General features: G+C 37.7%; 1 protein-coding gene across 1 annotated transcript in view; it reads right to left on the bottom strand.

Annotated features, from left to right (window-relative positions):
- The window catches only part of LOC111869550 (von Willebrand factor A domain-containing protein 8), a gene marked incomplete at its 3' end in the record, with an annotated part of 294700 nt that overhangs the window by 7047 nt on the left and 269223 nt on the right, over positions 1–18430 (bottom strand). The window contains 3 exon segments of the mRNA XM_033753471.1: positions 9433–9617; positions 10286–10741; positions 15634–15776. Coding sequence (XP_033609362.1) covers positions 9433–9617; positions 10286–10741; positions 15634–15776 — 784 coding nt within the window.

Below are 18430 nucleotides of genomic sequence, written 5' to 3'. Positions count from 1 at the left end.
ATATGATCTATATATGTATTGTGACATGTTGACCCCTACCTCCCCAGCTGCACGTAGCGGTAACGTAGCGCTCGCGTAATAGGCGAGTAATCACCCCGCATCCTGGTAGCTATGCAACGCGCAACGCGCGGTGACACCACGAGCGGAGCCGAAGTGAGCCGAGCGGAGCCGAAGGTAGCCGAGTCCCCGCAACCTTGAAGCTATGCAAAGCGCATCAACAGCGGTGACGTCACCGAGGGATATCGCGGTTGCTAGGCACCAGTCAACAACTCCGGACAGCGTGGCTAGCAACACAGCACCAGACGGCAATTGTCCGATCGAGGCTACATAAGGAGCAGCGAAGGCTATTCACAGTTAGTCCTGGAGCTACCTCCGAGTGAGTCCTCGAGCTACCTCCGAGCTAGTTCCGAGTTAGCCAGCAACCAACCAGTTGTATTGTGGCATTTGGAGTGTATTATTTTTGATACTGCAGATAGCAGTAATCGTAAATCTGTAATTTGGGTGATTGTAAGTGCAAATGTGAGATAAAATTCATATACCAAATATGGTGTGAAGTTATTTGTCGCGATATATGCCCGATACGTGACAATATGCTACTATTATAGCTATTTATAAAAAAGGTGATAAAAACTTGGTATCTAATTATAGACCCATTTCCATATTAACATCCATTAATAAAATTTTTGAGAAGGTAATGTATAGTAGACTGCTAAAACATTTTAAAGAAAATAACATACTAAGGAAATATCAGTATGGATTTAGAGAAAATCAAAGGACTGATAATGCAATCTATTGTCTAATTTCGAGAATATAAAAAAAAATGCAAGTCAGTGGGATTTTTTGTGACTTCGAGAAGGCCTTTAATTCTGTTAGTCATGAAATATTATTAAACAAATTAAGGTATTATGGAATAAAGGACAAACAATATAATCTATATAAATCATATCTATTAGACAGAAAACAGAGAACTGCCATTCTCAATGGATTAGATAGTGTGCCTAAGTATTAACCAATCCAGCCCGCATCTGAAACGATGTAAGCGAGCCAACACCCGTGTACCCCTGAGATACAAGACTCATGACCCTGAACTTAGCCGAGGCACTATACCGCGAGGAAGTAAAGTGTGTGGGGTGGGTGTAAGTGATATGTAAGCACGACACAAAAGAAAATCAACAGGTTATGGGCCCAGATTTGCTCAAAAACTAAAAAAGGAAAGACAGAAGAAGAATAATGAAAAAAATTGCAACCACNGTGAAGTTATTTGTCGCGATATATGCCCGATACGTGACAATATGCTACTATTATAGCTATTTATAAAAAAGGTGATAAAAACTTGGTATCTAATTATAGACCCATTTCCATATTAACATCCATTAATAAAATTTTTGAGAAGGTAATGTATAGTAGACTGCTAAAACATTTTAAAGAAAATAACATACTAAGGAAATATCAGTATGGATTTAGAGAAAATCAAAGGACTGATAATGCAATCTATTGTCTAATTTCGAGAATATAAAAAAAAATGCAAGTCAGTGGGATTTTTTGTGACTTCGAGAAGGCCTTTAATTCTGTTAGTCATGAAATATTATTAAACAAATTAAGGTATTATGGAATAAAGGACAAACAATATAATCTATATAAATCATATCTATTAGACAGAAAACAGAGAACTGCCATTCTCAATGGATTAGATAGTGTGCCTAAGTATTAACCAATCCAGCCCGCATCTGAAACGATGTAAGCGAGCCAACACCCGTGTACCCCTGAGATACAAGACTCATGACCCTGAACTTAGCCGAGGCACTATACCGCGAGGAAGTAAAGTGTGTGGGGTGGGTGTAAGTGATATGTAAGCACGACACAAAAGAAAATCAACAGGTTATGGGCCCAGATTTGCTCAAAAACTAAAAAAGGAAAGACAGAAGAAGAATAATGAAAAAAATTGCAACCACAGAGACAGAAGAGGTAACTCATCTGCCAAAAATGAAGGATGCCAACTCATTTCCACTGTGGGATTTTGAAATCAAGATTCTGATGTGTACAAAAGAACTGATAAACATCGTTGATGGCAGCGACCTGTTAAGTGACCAAGGAAGAGATGAAGAAAATATATCAGGAAATGGAAGATGTGAGATGCAATGTGCCAATACTACATAGTGAGAACGATAGAGAAACAAGTGAGGACCCACACTGTGACGTGCACAACCACGAAAGAAATGTACGACACTTTGAAGCAAATTTATCAGCGAGACACCTCTCAACAGAAGTGCCTTCTGCTACAAGACTTCTACAACTTCAAGTATGACAAAATTAAGGATATGATGACGAATATAAGTCATGTGCAGAACATTGCCTTCAAGCTTTGTCAACTGAACCAAAATGTTGATGAAAACATGATAATGACAAAAATAACAACAATTCAACCAGAAGACTACAAACACTTCAGCACCACCTGGGACTCAACAGCGACTGTGGACAGAACCCTTGACAACCTGGTGACTAGATTGATGTTGGAAGAAGTGAAGTGCAAGATGATGACTAAAGAAGAGGAAAGCATAGCTTTTAAGACAGTAACTACAACCAAAAGTAAAACCCCTTTGAAGTGTTTCAATTGTAATGAAATAGGTCATGTCCAGATCAACTACCCCAACAAAGGTAAGAGAAATTGCTCTATCTGTAAAAGGAATAAGCACTCTGAAAAGGACTGTTACTTTAGAAATAAGGACAGTGATACGAGAAAACAATGTATAGTATGTAAGAAGACAAACCATGCTGAAAAGGGCTGTTATTTTAAAGATAGGAATAAAAGAAGCAAGGTCAATTTTCTAGCTGAAGCAGCAGAAAACCACGTGAGTGATGAATGTGAAAAAGACAAAATGTATGTAGTGGATAGTGGCAGCACATGTCATATGACAAATGTGAAGACTGATTTGATACATACTAAGCAGTATACTCAATGTAAAAAGGTAGCAAAGAAAAATCAAAGTATGACCGCAAAAGAAATAGGCAATTTGGAATTTAAAGAGTGTAGTTTGAAAAACGTTTCATATGTCCCAGAGCTCAGCAAAAACCTGCTGTCAGTGCACTGTATTACAGAAAATGATGGAGAAGTGTTGTTTACAAAAGAGACAGCCCAGAAACTGAAGGACAAAAATGTTGTAATTGAAGGAAAAAAGGATGAAAATGGATTATTTGTAATTAACTTTAGCATGAGAAATGAAGCTCTGATGACTCAGCAAGATATAAGTGTAGAGAGGCATAGAAAGCTAGGTCACATAAGTTATGCGAATCTTAGGAAACTACAAGAGATATGCCAAGGGATACCAGAAAGTGTGTGCAAGTGTAAACATTTTGATATATGTTCAGTTTGTATGCAGGCCAAACAAGTGAGACTACCATTTGATACAGAAAGAAGTAGGGCTGGAAAGCCATTAGAGATAATTCATAGTGACGTGTGTGGACCACTTGATCCCACCACTTATGACAATAAGAAATATTTCCTTACGTGTGTGGATGACTATTCGCATTTTTTTAAGATATACCTGTTAGAAAATAAGAGTGAAGTGTATACCCTTTTGAAGGAATATGTATATGAAGCTGACTGTTACTTCAATACAAGAGTGAGAAGAATAAGATGCGACAATGGAGGGGAATATAAGAACAATGCATTGAGAGAATGGTGTAAGAACAAGGGGATTGTAATGGAATTTACTACACCATATTCGCCACAGCTAAATGGCACTGCCAAAAGGATGAACCATACCATTGTGGAAAAGGCAAGAGCATTGATTTTTGACTCAGGTTTAAGTAAGAGGATGTGGGGTGAAGCTGTACTCACTTCTACATACCCACTAAACAGAAGTCCAACAGTGACAGTGAATGGAATGCCAGTGGAAAATTCGTATGGTAAAAGACCAGATCTGGCTGGATTGAAGATTTTTGGTTCAGAAGTGTACACTATAATTCTCGGACCATTGAAAAAGTTGGACAGTCATAGCAAGAAAGGAATATTCGTTGGATACAACACAAATGGCTACAGAATATGGGATCCAAATACTCAAAGGACCTATGTTTCCAGAGATGTGACATTCACAAGTAAACCTGTGACAACAAACGAACAAAAGGAAATGGAAAGAGTGACGGATCCAGAAGACAAGCCAAATACTCCAGATCAGGAAGACAGCGAAATGCAGCAAGAACCCGAAGCTGACAACAATGAAGCAGAACCAACAGATACTGAAGAGGATGAATAAAATGAAAATGCTGACCACAAGGATAATGGAAGGAAAAACAATGGACAAAACGAACATGGATATGCATTGAGACCAAGAAGAAATATTCAAATGCACTCATAGTACCGAGACTATCACACAGAGAGTCAAAAGGAGGGTATGCTCAACTATACATATGACAAGTGCATGGAGAGCGAAGACAGCGAGAAGTGGAAGAAAGCCATTAAAGAGGAAAAGGATTCGCTCTACCAAAACAAAAGTTGGATATATATAAACAGAGAGAAAGCAATGGGCAAGAAAATTCTGACCAGTAAATGGGATTTCAAAATAAAGGATGATGGAAGACACAAAGCCAGACTGGTTGTGAGAGGATGTCAACAAAAGGAAGGGGAAATAGATTTCAAGGATACCTTTAGCCCAGTTGTTGACATGAATTCTCTTAGAGTACTGTTTGCCATAGCAGCATGTAAGAATATGAACATGCAAACCTTTGATGTGAAGACTGCCTTCCTGTATGGAGACCTTGAGGAGGAAAACTACATGGAGATACCAGAAGCATATAAGAACACTGGCAAGACATGTCTCCTGTAAAAGGCATTATGTGGCCTAAGACAAGCACCATCGCAACGGAGCAAGAAGTTGACAACCTTTCTAAAAGAAGGAGGTCTAAACCAACTAAAACTGACCAATGCATTTTTAAGAATGGTGCCAATAGTTTGTTCATGGCCATTCATGTGGATGACGGGATAATCATGGGAGAGGATGAAGACAAATAGAGGAAATTCTGCTGAAACTGGAAAATCAGTTCCAGATAATAAAGACCACAAATCCAAAAGTTTATTTAGGAATACAAATTGAGAGGCAACCAGATGGGATACATATCTCTCAAACCAACCATGCAAGCAAAATGTTGGAAAAATAGAAAATGCAAGAAAGTCGAGAAATGAAAACACCCATGGCCATGACCCCACCAACAAATGACGAAGGAGAAAATGACATAATATTTCCTTACAGAGAAGCTGTAGGAAGCTTGCTATATATGGCATTTGCTGTAAATGTGGAAAGTTGAACATTGGAAAATCCCGACAAAATAGCTGTTCAGAATGTGAAAAGGACTCTTAGGTATGTGAAAGGTACATGAGATTCAGGAATTCCAGATAACAAAGACCACAAATCCAAAAGTTTATTTAGGAATACAAATTGAGAGGCAACCAGATGGGATACATATCTCTCAAACCAACCATGCAAGCCAAATGTTTGAAAAATAGAACATGCAAGAAAGTCGAGAATGAAAACACCCATGGCCTGACCCCACCAACAAATGACGAAGGAGAAAATGACATAAGATTTCCTTACAGAGAAGCTGTAGGAAGGGCATTCGCTGTAAATGTGGAAAGTCGAACCTTGGAAAATCCTGATGAAATAGCTGTTCAGAATGTGAAAAGGACCCTTAGGTATGTGAAAGGTACACAAGATTCAGGAATAAAATATACCTCATCTGACTCCGAAACTGTGAAACTGGAAGCATTTAGTGATGCTGATTATGCAGGGGATGTAAAGGATATTAAGAGTGTAACGGGATATGTAATTATGATGTCAGGGGGCCCAATATCATGGTGCTCTAGGAAACAGAATATTGTTGCATCATCAACCACTGAGGCCAAAAATATTGCAGCAGCTGAGTGCTGTCAAGAATTGAAATATCTAAAGACGCTGATAGAGGAGTTGACAGGAGAAAGGGCAGAAGCTGAACTGTGTGTCGACAATCAGACTGCAATGAAGCTAATAGAATCTGGACAAGTAACGCATAGGAGTAAGCACATAGATGTTAGGTATCACTACATAAGTGTACAATTGAAATAGAAACTGTTCTCAATCAAATATTGTAACACTGAAACTCAGGTGGCAGACATTTTAACAAAACCGCTATCACCAGAGAAATTTACCAAGTTTAGAGACATTATATTTAAGAAGAAATAACTCTGATTTTGATAAGACTGAGAAAATTTTAATTACATGTATTAATTTTGAAATTACTAGGTGTTATTCAATTTAACTTTGTAAAACAGCTAATAATGTTGATAACATTTTGAAATTAAGGAGGAATGTTGAGAATCTAGTAATGTAAAAATGTTCAAGTTGGTAATAGTGATCTATATTCATTTGTTTTTGTTTTGTATTATAATAAAACGTTTCTTCTCATCCAATATGGCTGTTAAGTGATATGTAAGGATGACACAAAAAAAATCAACACTAATGATTAAAGAAAGGTTTAAGGGCAATTTAAAGGAATTTTTGTATTTCAGTTCTCCTTATATATTGGAAGAATTTTTTATGAGATAATGCTTGTATAATTATATTATATTGAAATGTTAAACAATATGTTAGTTGCCTAAGCTTTTTTGGAAATAACTTCAATTATCTGTTATACCAGATCTTATTTGATTATACCGTTTTAAACTTGTAAATATTATTACACTCAACTCTTGATTATCTGGGATAATGGTAGGGATGGAAATCACGATTAATTGAAAACCCGGTTAAGACAAATTTTATTAAAAGTAGTACTGTAATACTGTACCTTCATAATACTATAGGCCTACCTGTATTTAAATTTATTCAACCTCATTTTTATGTCATCTCATGGTCTATTTAATACTTTATTTATATTACACTGAAGTATGAATTAGTTATTTCAATCAGTGTTCAACAACATCCAACACTTTTTACGAATATTCACACTTAACACTTAAAAAAATTTAATATTGTCGTTTGCTTTTTCGCGGCATTTTCCTTTTTACGGATATCCATACAAAGCCTATGTAATATTAGCTCTTCACTTAATAAATTGTTCTCTTCACTCTCAAGAAAGTCTAGTAAGAATTCCAAATGATTAAGAGCAGCACCGTGTGATATTTTCTTACTAGCAGCACTGTCCACCTCTTCCTCATTCTCACTTTAGTGATGAAAGGCATCAGTTTCTTCCATGAATTTTTCAATACAGGTGGCTTAACTGTATCCCACGCTGTTGAAATCTCGTATATGGCATCTAACATTGAAAAAGACTTACAGAAACATGTCAGATCATTGCCTTCATCGATGTACTTTTGTAGCAAATTTGATCTGTAGATTCTCTTCATACTTGAGATAACTCCTTGATCCATTGGTTGGATAAGTGTGGTAACATTAGGAGGAAAACATTTCACAAAAATATTTCAATCATCTGACCTCAGGAGACTTTTGTTAGGATGTGAGGGCGCATTGTCAATGAGGAGCACAGCTTTCTCAGGTAGGCCTTGGGATTTTAGATGGTCATAAACTTGAGGCACAAATTTAAAATCAAACAATTCTTTAAATATCGCTCTATTCATCCAAGCTCCTTGCTGGTTAAAATAATGGATAGGCACACTTGAAGCTACTGTTCCTTTAAAAGAGTGTGGTCTTTTCGTTTTGCCGATAACTACTGGTGTTAGTTTGTGTGTTCCTGATGCATTAGAACAGCACAAGGCTGTCAATCTCTCCTTACTGGATTTGTGACCTGGAGCCTGTCTTTCAGTTTGAAATGCCAAAGTTCTGGTTGGCAAGCACTTCCAATAAAGACCCGTTTCATCGGCATTATAGATTTGTTCTGGCAGCAGATTTTCACTTTTCATGAAACTATCAAAATTGGTGCAAAATTGAAGTGATGATGACAAGTCCCCTGACAATTTCTCACCTTGAATACTAATTTCTCATATTCCATGATGCTGCTTGAAACGTGTTAGCCAACCGAAGAAGCATCAAAACTTCCTTGTAGTTCAAGTGTTCGGAAAAAAATTGTTTGTTTAGCACAAACTGCTCCTGTTGTTGTTGTTCCCTGTGCCCTTAGTTGATTAAACCAGATCAGCATTGCTTTGTCAAGATCATCACATGTTGATTTTTTCATGGTTTTTCTCTTCTTCATTCCGCTTGAATTAGAAGACGAAGCAAAGGAAATTAATTGATTCTTTTGTTTTATAAAATCACGAACAGTTTGTTCTCCAATACCGTATTGCATAGCTAATTGTTTAACTACACCTCCTTTTCCCAATTGATTGATAATTTCAAGTTTCTGTTGAATACTTAACACAACACACTTCCTTTTACACCCTGACATTTTGCTAACGCACTTGAAGATCAATACAAAGAGACTAACTGGGGCAGTGTATCTGTCCTTGAAAATTTCCACAAAGCCTTGCATTCTTTCACTCCTGCCCTAGAACACTGTGTTAGCATAACGGGACCAAAAAATGCAGAGCTCAGTGCACACTAGTGCAAAAATAGTGTTACAACTCACCACGTGGAACAAAAGTGAATGAATATTAAACAACATATAAACGTCAAAAAAGCCCCGGTAGCCCAGGTTAAGCCGCAAACTGGTTTCTCTGCCCCTGGATAATTGAGGGTTGAGTGTATTTGTATTCTTTATTACTTTTATCTTATATTGTAAATTGGTTACTGTAACATGACTAATTTTATTCAACTTTTAAACTTGTCTTATATTATAAACTGGTTTTTAAATAACTGTTGTATTGTATAAGCATGATTAGTAAATAATATTTGGACTGAATTTTTTACCTTAAAATTGTCAATGACTTACTTATTATTTTCAAGATAAATTTTTATGTATGATTTAAATCTTGTATACTATAAACTTGTTATTTTGACAACTGCTTGATTTCTAAGCAAGATGAGTTTATATTTCTGGACAATTTCTATATCTATTGGTTTTATCAACCTTGTAAGGATTTTATGGAATGTGAATAAATGAATTAATGAATACACTTCCATTTTAATGTGCTAAGAGTTACAGCAGGAGCCGGGATACCATAGCGACTGGTTATTGGCTGGAGTTTGAGTCCTGGTAGGATTAAGAATTTTCTCTTTTCCATGTCATCCAGACTGGCTCTGAGGGCTGCCCAGCCTCCTATCCAATGGGTACCAGAGGCTCTTTCCCCAGGGGTAAAGCAGCCAGGACGTCAAGCTGACCACTCACTTCCAACTATTGCTGAGGTCAAGAAAATGTGGATCTATACATCCATTCCCCCATATGCCTTCATGGTGTAGTGCTTAATTAGTTAAGCACAGGGACAACTTTACCTTTACAGTTATGACAGACTGGTCATAATGACTGAGCATGGGAAATATAACAAAGTGAATTTATGTAAGTTACATTACATACCAGAACCAATCATTTGCCTCCATTCCGATAGAGATTTTTCTAAACTAAACAGAGATGTCTCCCAAAGTCTGATGCAGCCACCAGCATCCACAGTCACTAGGCCCTGATTGCTGCCTGCTGCAAGGTACATGGGCAGCTGTGAACTTGAGTACAGCCATGAAGTAACAGGTGAGACAGCAATTGGCCTGATGCATGAAAATACATATGGGAAATTCAAATATACGTGTATTATAGACAATGGCTAACTGAATTATATATGTCATGATAACCAGTGGACCATGTGGTTTTTGGTACTGACGTGTCTACAGAGTTAGTGCGGAACTGACGTTTTGGAGGAACATACTTCCTCTATCTTCAGGGTTAAAGAGTCAGCCAAGCATCATGCAGAGTGCTTGCTGTTTGTCTACTTGCTTGCTATTCTTACTCTTTGACCCTGAAGAGGAAGCGATACATTCTTCCGAAATGTCACTATACTTCTACCAGACCATACGCTCCCACATCTGGGATAATGTTATTCTTCATATCTCTAAGGGTTGAAAAGTGTTGCTGTAGCAACAATTTAAACATTTTATGTTATATTTGAAAAATTAATCACATGTTGCATATAAGATAGGTGCACTGGAGGAAAGTAGGCATCAGTTTTTATACCAAAAACATCTTACAGAAATAATTTCCCTTTCTGTAATATTAAAATATGTTACATTATGAGGATTTCATGAATATGGTAAAACTTATCATATAAGGGATAAATCTTTTAAACAGAATATTCTCATCCTTGCAGACATCTCCACAGGTTCTACTCTAAATACCAAGTATACAGCATTCAAATATGAACACAATTCATGTAACTTACTGCGGTACAGATAGGTAGCGCAACTTGTGGTTCACCAGGTCAGTAATCTCCAAATAACCTGACACAACAGGCTGAACACTCTCTGAAGAGATCAGCTCTTTTGGCACTTGAGATGAACTTACAGGACGCACAATCTGACCGCAGTCTCTAAGAATGATGGCAGTTCCAGAGTTCCCTGGAAGTTTATCTTGTCGTGGCCACACATACAGCTCATTTCCTGTCTGGTCTAACTCAGGGAAGCCAACAGAAATTGCAGCATATGTATGGTCAGTACAGAGTACACGGTTAGGAGCATTTATTTTTTGGCTAAGGGCTTCACTAAGCATGTCGAATGGTAGACTTTCAGAGTCACAAGCACCAATAAATCCAAGCATGGAAGTATTACACGTGTCTTCAATTGGCTGTAGCAAACTTGGACATGGGTCTGTAGGAGTGGCTTTTGATAGCACATACTTCCTGTCAACACAAGAACATATAAAATACTACAGATTCAATCATGTTTAAAGATAACAATCCTAAACCCAGCATGGCACAAATATACTCTTAGGTTGCAGAGTCTACACAGCAAGCAGTGCACTAGTGAGAAATATATGTTCTTTCTGTTGCAAACAGTAAGTAATATATCTCTGGAATTACTAGATTTATTCAAGTAACTACCCACCATCCAAAAAACTGTAACTGATTTAATGAACCTTTCACAATTTCATTGTAATGTGATTGCACTGAGACACACATGACTGCCGGTCCTGGTCAGAGTGACGACAGCAGTCAGTGTGCATCTCAAAGATTAAGCAAAACAGTGCAAGCCACATTAAAATGATACTGCAAGTGGCTCATGGAATCAGCTGTAGTTCCTTAGATGGTGGACAGTTACTTGGATAACTGGTAATTCTAGAGTTAATATATTATATTGCAAATTACATATGTCCCTTGCACTGAAAGTTATGTATGCTGTCACTGAGTTTGAAAGAATTTTCTCCTGAGATGTAAGATGAAGTACTTACATTAAATTTCCTTAGTTAGAATTGAAACATACAGCTTCAAAAAAAAAAAAAATATATGAAATGGGGGTTTCACTGCAACTGTCATTATTTCTTTACTTGAGAGGGTTTACCCTGCTGGCTATGTCACAAGACACGTTTCATTTCATAATAATTTTCTTCCCCCAGTGTCTACTGTGCATGCTTCATTAACACACTGTAATGTTAATCCATGAAGTATCTCATAAATATGAATTTTGTAAGCTTTGAGACAAATGATGGTTTGAAAGTTTTTTTGTATATGCAAAGAAGATATTCTGCCTAATTAAAAGCTAAACTTGTCCTATGTGCTGTTAAGAGAAAATTGACTTTTCATTTGTTCCTTTTCCCTGAATGACATAAATTTAATTCTTCCAGTGAATATTCAGAAGCAGCACTGTTTTATATCATAATATGAATATACAGATCATCTTCAGATTTAGCAATAAGTATCTGTTCACTTGCAAAAAGCATTGTACTAATGTTCAAATATCTGGTAACAGTAAATGAAAAGCTGCAGATTTATCTCACACATTTCTCTAGTCATAAATTACTGGTCCCACTCTTACAAACACTATTACATTTCATAGTAATTAACCTACTGGATACTTCACCTTCTGTAAGCGTTTAAATTAGTGTGAATTGTCCTTATGAAGTCAGTGAAGGCAAAATAAGTTTCAACAATTGTTACTTATATTTTGTATTTTTTTCCTTAAGCCAAGCAACAATGACTAAAACAAAGTCAGGAATCAATGATGTTTCATTATCCTTCATAGTTTTTGAAATGAAAAGATCCCACTGGAGGTGTTCCTCTTGTGCCAAAAGCCAATATGAAAAATAACTTGCAATGTAGAATTTCTGAGAATTCTGAAAAGCAAGCTGGGAACTTCTGCAGAGAAAGGTCAGAAATCTGTAAAGCAATGAGAAGTGCTACTGAGAAGCACAACAGCTGTTCTTATTTAACTCATTCCTCAAGGTCTCATCAGGAAACAGAGATGTTCTTCTAATTTGAATATTCATGTCTTTACATAAGTTACCATCATAAATTGCTAATCACTGAGAAGTTAAAAGACTCTACTGACAGGCATCTGATGGTCATAAGGACATACACTAAGCGCAGATTTCTTATGGTAATTGTTATGAATTCCACAGTTTTAAGAGATGTCAACAGCCATGCAGTATTCTCCACATTTTTTATATTTACAGTTTATATAAAGAGTTTAATACACCAGCAAATAAGAGTATTAACACCGCCTCAGAACTTGTGAAATTTGTTTTCTGCACATAATAAAATATACTCGTACATCATACTTTGTCATTTTCACTGTAACTGCACACGACATTTAACGTGAACAATGCTTTGAAGAATTACAATATTACTTCTCAGGGTTTCATGGCAGGAAGTGCACAACGTGTGGGCTTCTTGGTAATGACGCAGAATGCTGGTAACAACTCAGAATACCACAATCTGAATTACAACACACACAACAAAAGGGAATAGGTGAAAATTGTTAGGTGGCAATATCAATATGAGATCTAAGATTCCTACAGCAGTGAATATTAACATTTTGGACTTTTGGGAAGTGACACTTTGTAGTATGGTAAACAGGTATAAATGTTTTGGGTGAATGTGCTGCCAGCCCTAAATATGGAGGGAGAATATTCCTCTGAAATGCATCTACGTACCACAGAGCAAGGTGTCACATCCTAGAAAACTACAATCCTGGTAACTAGAATACGTTTCAAGTATGGTTTTTATTTTACATGATACAACAACCTCAGTATTTGTTACACTGTTTCAATTCAGTGGCAATAGGACTAAATATTTGCAAATTCTGTTCCTTTCATTTACAGCCTAACCACAGCTCAGATGATTAGTCATCGGCTTCTGACCATGGTGGTCTGGGTTCAATTCCAGGTCAGGTCATGTGAGATTAGTAGTGGACAAAGTGGCAATGGGGCAGGTTTTCTTTGAGTACTTTGGTTTCCCCTTCCAGCACTCATTACACCAATTGCTCTACATTCATTATTAATTAGTTATTACCAACAGTATATAGTCTGAAACTGCCAGCTCTGTTAAATAACCAACTTAAAAATATTAATTTCACAATAAAAAATAAAAGAAAGAATGGGAGACATTTTGTTTTTAAAATCTGAAATATTATCTATTTATCCATTTTATTTGTGAAGTGCGGTGAGACCATGTCCCATGGTACTGCAGCCATAAACAGACTTATTGTACCACACCCAGATCATAGATGAGAGAATGGAACCATGATTTATGCTAACCGTCTTACAGTGCATACACTTTTTCACCCTACTCTTCTCTTTTGCACTATATGTTTCAGCACTAATATGCCATCTTCAGGTGCATTTTCTCTATGCACGTCTAACTACTGCATTGCATGCCCTGATGTCTTCATATTAAAATGACTAAAATATATATTCGTCATGTACAATAATAGATTTTAAATATTAAAACTTTTCAGAATTCGTCATCCTTACATCATATCTCAACACGCGAATCACGCCAATCCTCCTCTGTCGGAGCACTCTTCCTACATTGTGTGTATTGTGCTCTTTGTTGTGTCTTGCTCCTGTGAAAAGTTTTAATATTTAAAATCTATTATTGTACATGACGAATATATATTTTAGTCATTTTAATATGAAGACATCAGGGCATGCAATGCAGTAGTTAGACGTGCATAGAGAAAATGCACCTGAAGATGGCACATCAGTGCTGAAACATGTAGTGCAAAAGAGAGCAGTAAGGTGAAAAAGTGTATGCACTGTAAGACAGCATAAATCATGGACATGAGTCAGCGCAAGAGGACGCTAAAATATAACATTACTGAGAGAATGGAACATTGGTGGAATGATGATTGACAGTGAAAATCCAAAATACTTAAAGAGAAATCTGCCCAGTGTCACTTTGTCCACCAAAAATTCTGCATGGACTGCCTTGGAATTAAACCCAGGCCTCCATGGTGAGAAGCTGGTGACTAACCTGAGGTATGCCAAAGTCTGAAATACGTAGGTCATACCGAAAGTCATGAGTATGGCGGTAGGTGGAACCAGCTGTTGTGTTAACCTTGAGTGTCTTGTGATGTCAATAGCTTGCATCACGTGACCAGTATCACTCCTAACAAAATGGCCGACAATGATGTTGTTTCGCCAGTGTGCTGTCATCGAATTTCTTGTGAAAGAGGAAATCCCTGGTGCAGAAATTCACCAGAGACTTCAGCGTGCTTATGGAAGTGTGCGCGCATGGGTGCAAGCGGTTTTCAAAGATAGGTGAAATATTTTAAAGATGGGAACACCAGCATTGAAGATGAGTCTCGGAGCGGTCGTCCTCGAACAGCCTTGTCTGAACGCAACAAGGAAAGAGTGAATGAGATCATTCAGGATGACAGGCATATGACTGTGGACACAATAGCCCAAAAACTTGGAATAGGGCACAGTGCAATACAGGAGATGATTGAAAGCTTGGGCTATAGGAAAGTTTGTGCTCATTGGGTCCCGTGGTTATTGACTGAAGACCACAAATGTCAGCGAAAAGCCATCACCTCAGAACTGCTGCAGAGCTATCAACTCGAAGGCGATGATTTTTTGCTCTGTATTGTGACAGGTGATGAAAGCTGGTTTCACCATTTCAAGCCTGAAACGAAACGGCAGAGTATGGAATGGCACCATTTTCATTCTCCATAAAAAAAGAAGGCAAAGACAGTGCCATCAGCTGTGAAGGTGATGGGCACAGTCTTTTGGGATTCAGAGGGGTTTATTCTGACCGAATTCCTGGAACCTGGGCAAACCATCAATGCTGCTCGTTATGTCCAGATGCTGCACAAGCTCCGTCGTGCATTGCATGATAAACGTCTGGGACAAAACATCATCATCCCGCATGACAATGCTCGCCCCCACGCTGCTCGCCTCACATTGGAAGCAATTGCAAAGATGTGGTGGGAAGTTCTTCCACACCCTTCCTATAGCCATGATCTGGCACCCTCTTTTCGGATTTGTGAAGGATCAGCTGTGTGGACAACGTTTTGAGACAAGGGAGGCAATTCAGAAAGCAGTGCATCAGTGTCTTCGGATGGCTGGAATGGAATTTTACACAAGGGGAATTTTCAAACTCCCAGAACACTGGGGGAAATGTGTACAAAGAAGTGGCGATTATGTGGAAAAATAAAGAAAGGTCTGTAGATTGAGGTGGTGTATTTGGTTTGTCAATAATAAAGCATGTTACTTTACAAAAAATTGTTGCTCTTGACTTTCAGTACGACCCTCGTATTATTTAACTTCAATATTTACATAACATCTCATACTTACTTGCTTGCAGTATCTTCTATGAGCCATTTATCAATGGAAGGTAAATTTATGGAGCTAACATGAAAAGGAAGACAGAATGTCAGAGCTGTCATGGTACTGACATTCACAACTTCAGCTTTGCTACCTCCAATCTCATAAAGAATCTGAAAGCAATGATACATGTTATTAGCAACTGTCTACCTCCTTGGAATAGACCACTGCCTTATCAGTCAACAGATTTTCAACTGCTCTCAAGACATTTCTCTTATTACATCAGCATCACCATAAGTTCCAGTCAATGAACTAGATGTGCCTTACATGCTGATTAATTCCAGATACATATTACAAAATATACAATATATCCGCATGTCTCAGCTACACTGCCAAAATTTTTGTCTCCAGAATATTAGATCACAGAAGCCATCTTGATCATTGTGGCCCACTGCCAAACAAAATTTAATGTCGAACTTTCACTGCACTGCAAGACGAAAATGGATTAAAAGTAACAAACAGAAATTGCCTAAAATATTAGCAAATGAGTCTTAGACTTAAAGAATAAAATACATAAACCTACAGTTTTACACATTGTTTTATATGGACATGAAACTTTGTCTTTTTCCCCAAGATAATACAGGCTGATTGGATTTGAGAACAAGGTGCTGAGGCGAACATATGGGCCTAGGAGATTCATACTGTGACATGACGCCTGAAAGCCAGAATAGTATAGTCAGGGTGGAAGTCCACTGCTAGCCAACAGCTCGCCAAACACATATTCCTGCTGCAATAAAGAGACATAGAATAATGCATTGCTGGGCAATGGTTCAGTAAGCACATTTCGCGGAAACAGAAAAACAGATTAACATGAACTGTTGGAGGTGGTGATCTATATTTGGGTCACCTGGAAGTTAGTTTATTTGTGAGAGTGATCAGTGTGATCTGTCATTCGGCATTTATCTAACCACCAGACAAAGGAAGCTGAAGAAATGGCTGATTTGTAAATCAAAACCAAGTCAATCACAGTTGGAAGAGAAGACACTTGTGGTCCAGTAAGGAATGCAGCGAGTCTTAGAGAGTCATTGTGAGCTGCCATAATTGATTGTAATTGTAAAGAAGTGCCAATAAAGCCAATTATAGTCATGCAAACACCTCATATGTGACAATATACTATACCCTCTATCAGACATTATTATTAGAGTGATCAAATCAAGGAAGATATGAGGTATCAGACATGTAACATGAATGGGAGGGATGATTCATGCATACAAACCTTTAGTTAAAGCTTGATGGGAGGAGACCACTTGGAGACATAGGCATACATAGGAGAATCTTATTTGCATGGATCTTAAGGAAAGAGAAATTGAAGTTATTGATTGAATTAACCTGGTTTACGATACAGCCCGCTGATAAGCTCTTGTGAACATGGTTATGAACTGAAGAGGTGGATATTTTCTTGACTAACTGAATAAATACCAGCTTCTCAACAAGGGCTCTGCTCCACAGAATTTGAATCTCAGATTATGCATAATTCTATATTTATACAAATCAAATGAGCTACTGTATCCTCAATGTAAATGTATGTGATTTATTGCACTTATTCAGTGTTAACTGCTTCATGCCTATTGGGAGGCATATATCTCACATATTCATCTGCTACATCTCTCGGAACTGATATGTCCTACAAGTGCATATGCTCATCCCATTCCAGTCCTTCTTGTCAACTGTTACAAATCAGACACTGTAGGTTTAAAGTCAGCTCAGATAAGCCGATTGCATCTCTACATACTCTGCTGTCTAGCATATTTTTAGTGCTTATGAACCGGTAGATATACTGATTATGCAAGTGTACATGCCAACATCAGAGAATGAAGATGATGAAGTGGAAAAAGTGTATGACACAATCGAAGAAATTCTTCAGGAAGATGGAAGAGATGACACAAACAGCATCATATTGGAAGACTGGAATAGCATTGTTGGAGATGAACCATATCAGAATATTGTTGGATCACATGGACTAGGAAGACGGAATCACAGGGGTCAAATGCTTATTGACTTTTGTGAATGAAATGGACTGATTGTCACCAACACTTTGTTCAAGAAGCCAAAGAGAAGAATTTACACATGGAAGGCACCTGGGGATTGGAGGAGGCATCAGCTGAACTACATCCTTGTGAAACATCGATTCAGAAACAGTGTGAAGGATGTGAAGATGTTTCCTGGGGCAGATATTGACTCTGACCACAACTTGCTGGTTGCCAAGTTTCGAACCAGATTGAAGAAAATTATAAGATTCCAAAAGCGCAGACCTAGATGGGACTTGGAGAAGTTATATGCTCAAAGACAAAGCGTGCAAGAGACTCTAGAAGAGAAACTGGGTGCATTTGAAGGTGTAAGCGGAAATGCTGAAGCGCAGTGGAACAATATAAAAGAATGCATGTTAGATACTAACAGTGATTGGGTTGGTAAAGTTGAAAAGATAGCAAGAAAACCATGGGTTACACAGGAGATGATGAGTAAAATGGAGAAGTGAAGGAAATGGAAGAATGTCAACAATGAAGAAGGCAGGAGTAAATACAGGAGACTGAGGAATGAATTGAAAAGAGCCACAGACAGGGCCAAAAAGGAATATCTTGAGAAGATATGTAATGAGATTATAGAATTTCAAAGAACAGGACGTTATGATTTGATGTACACGAAGACAAAAGAACTAGGATGGAAAGAGAATCATGGGATTCAAAATGTTGGCATCGAAGACTCCCAGGGGAATAGAATAGTAGATCAGAGGCAAGTGCTGAAAATTTGGGAAAATTATATTTCAGAA

The sequence above is a fragment of the Cryptotermes secundus genome, unplaced genomic scaffold, assembly GCF_002891405.2.
Source record: "Cryptotermes secundus unplaced genomic scaffold, Csec_1.0 scaffold220, whole genome shotgun sequence".
Taxonomy (NCBI): domain Eukaryota; kingdom Metazoa; phylum Arthropoda; class Insecta; order Blattodea; family Kalotermitidae; genus Cryptotermes; species Cryptotermes secundus.
The sequence above is the reverse complement of the archived record's forward strand: the minus strand, read 5'-3'. Positions and strand labels throughout refer to the sequence as shown.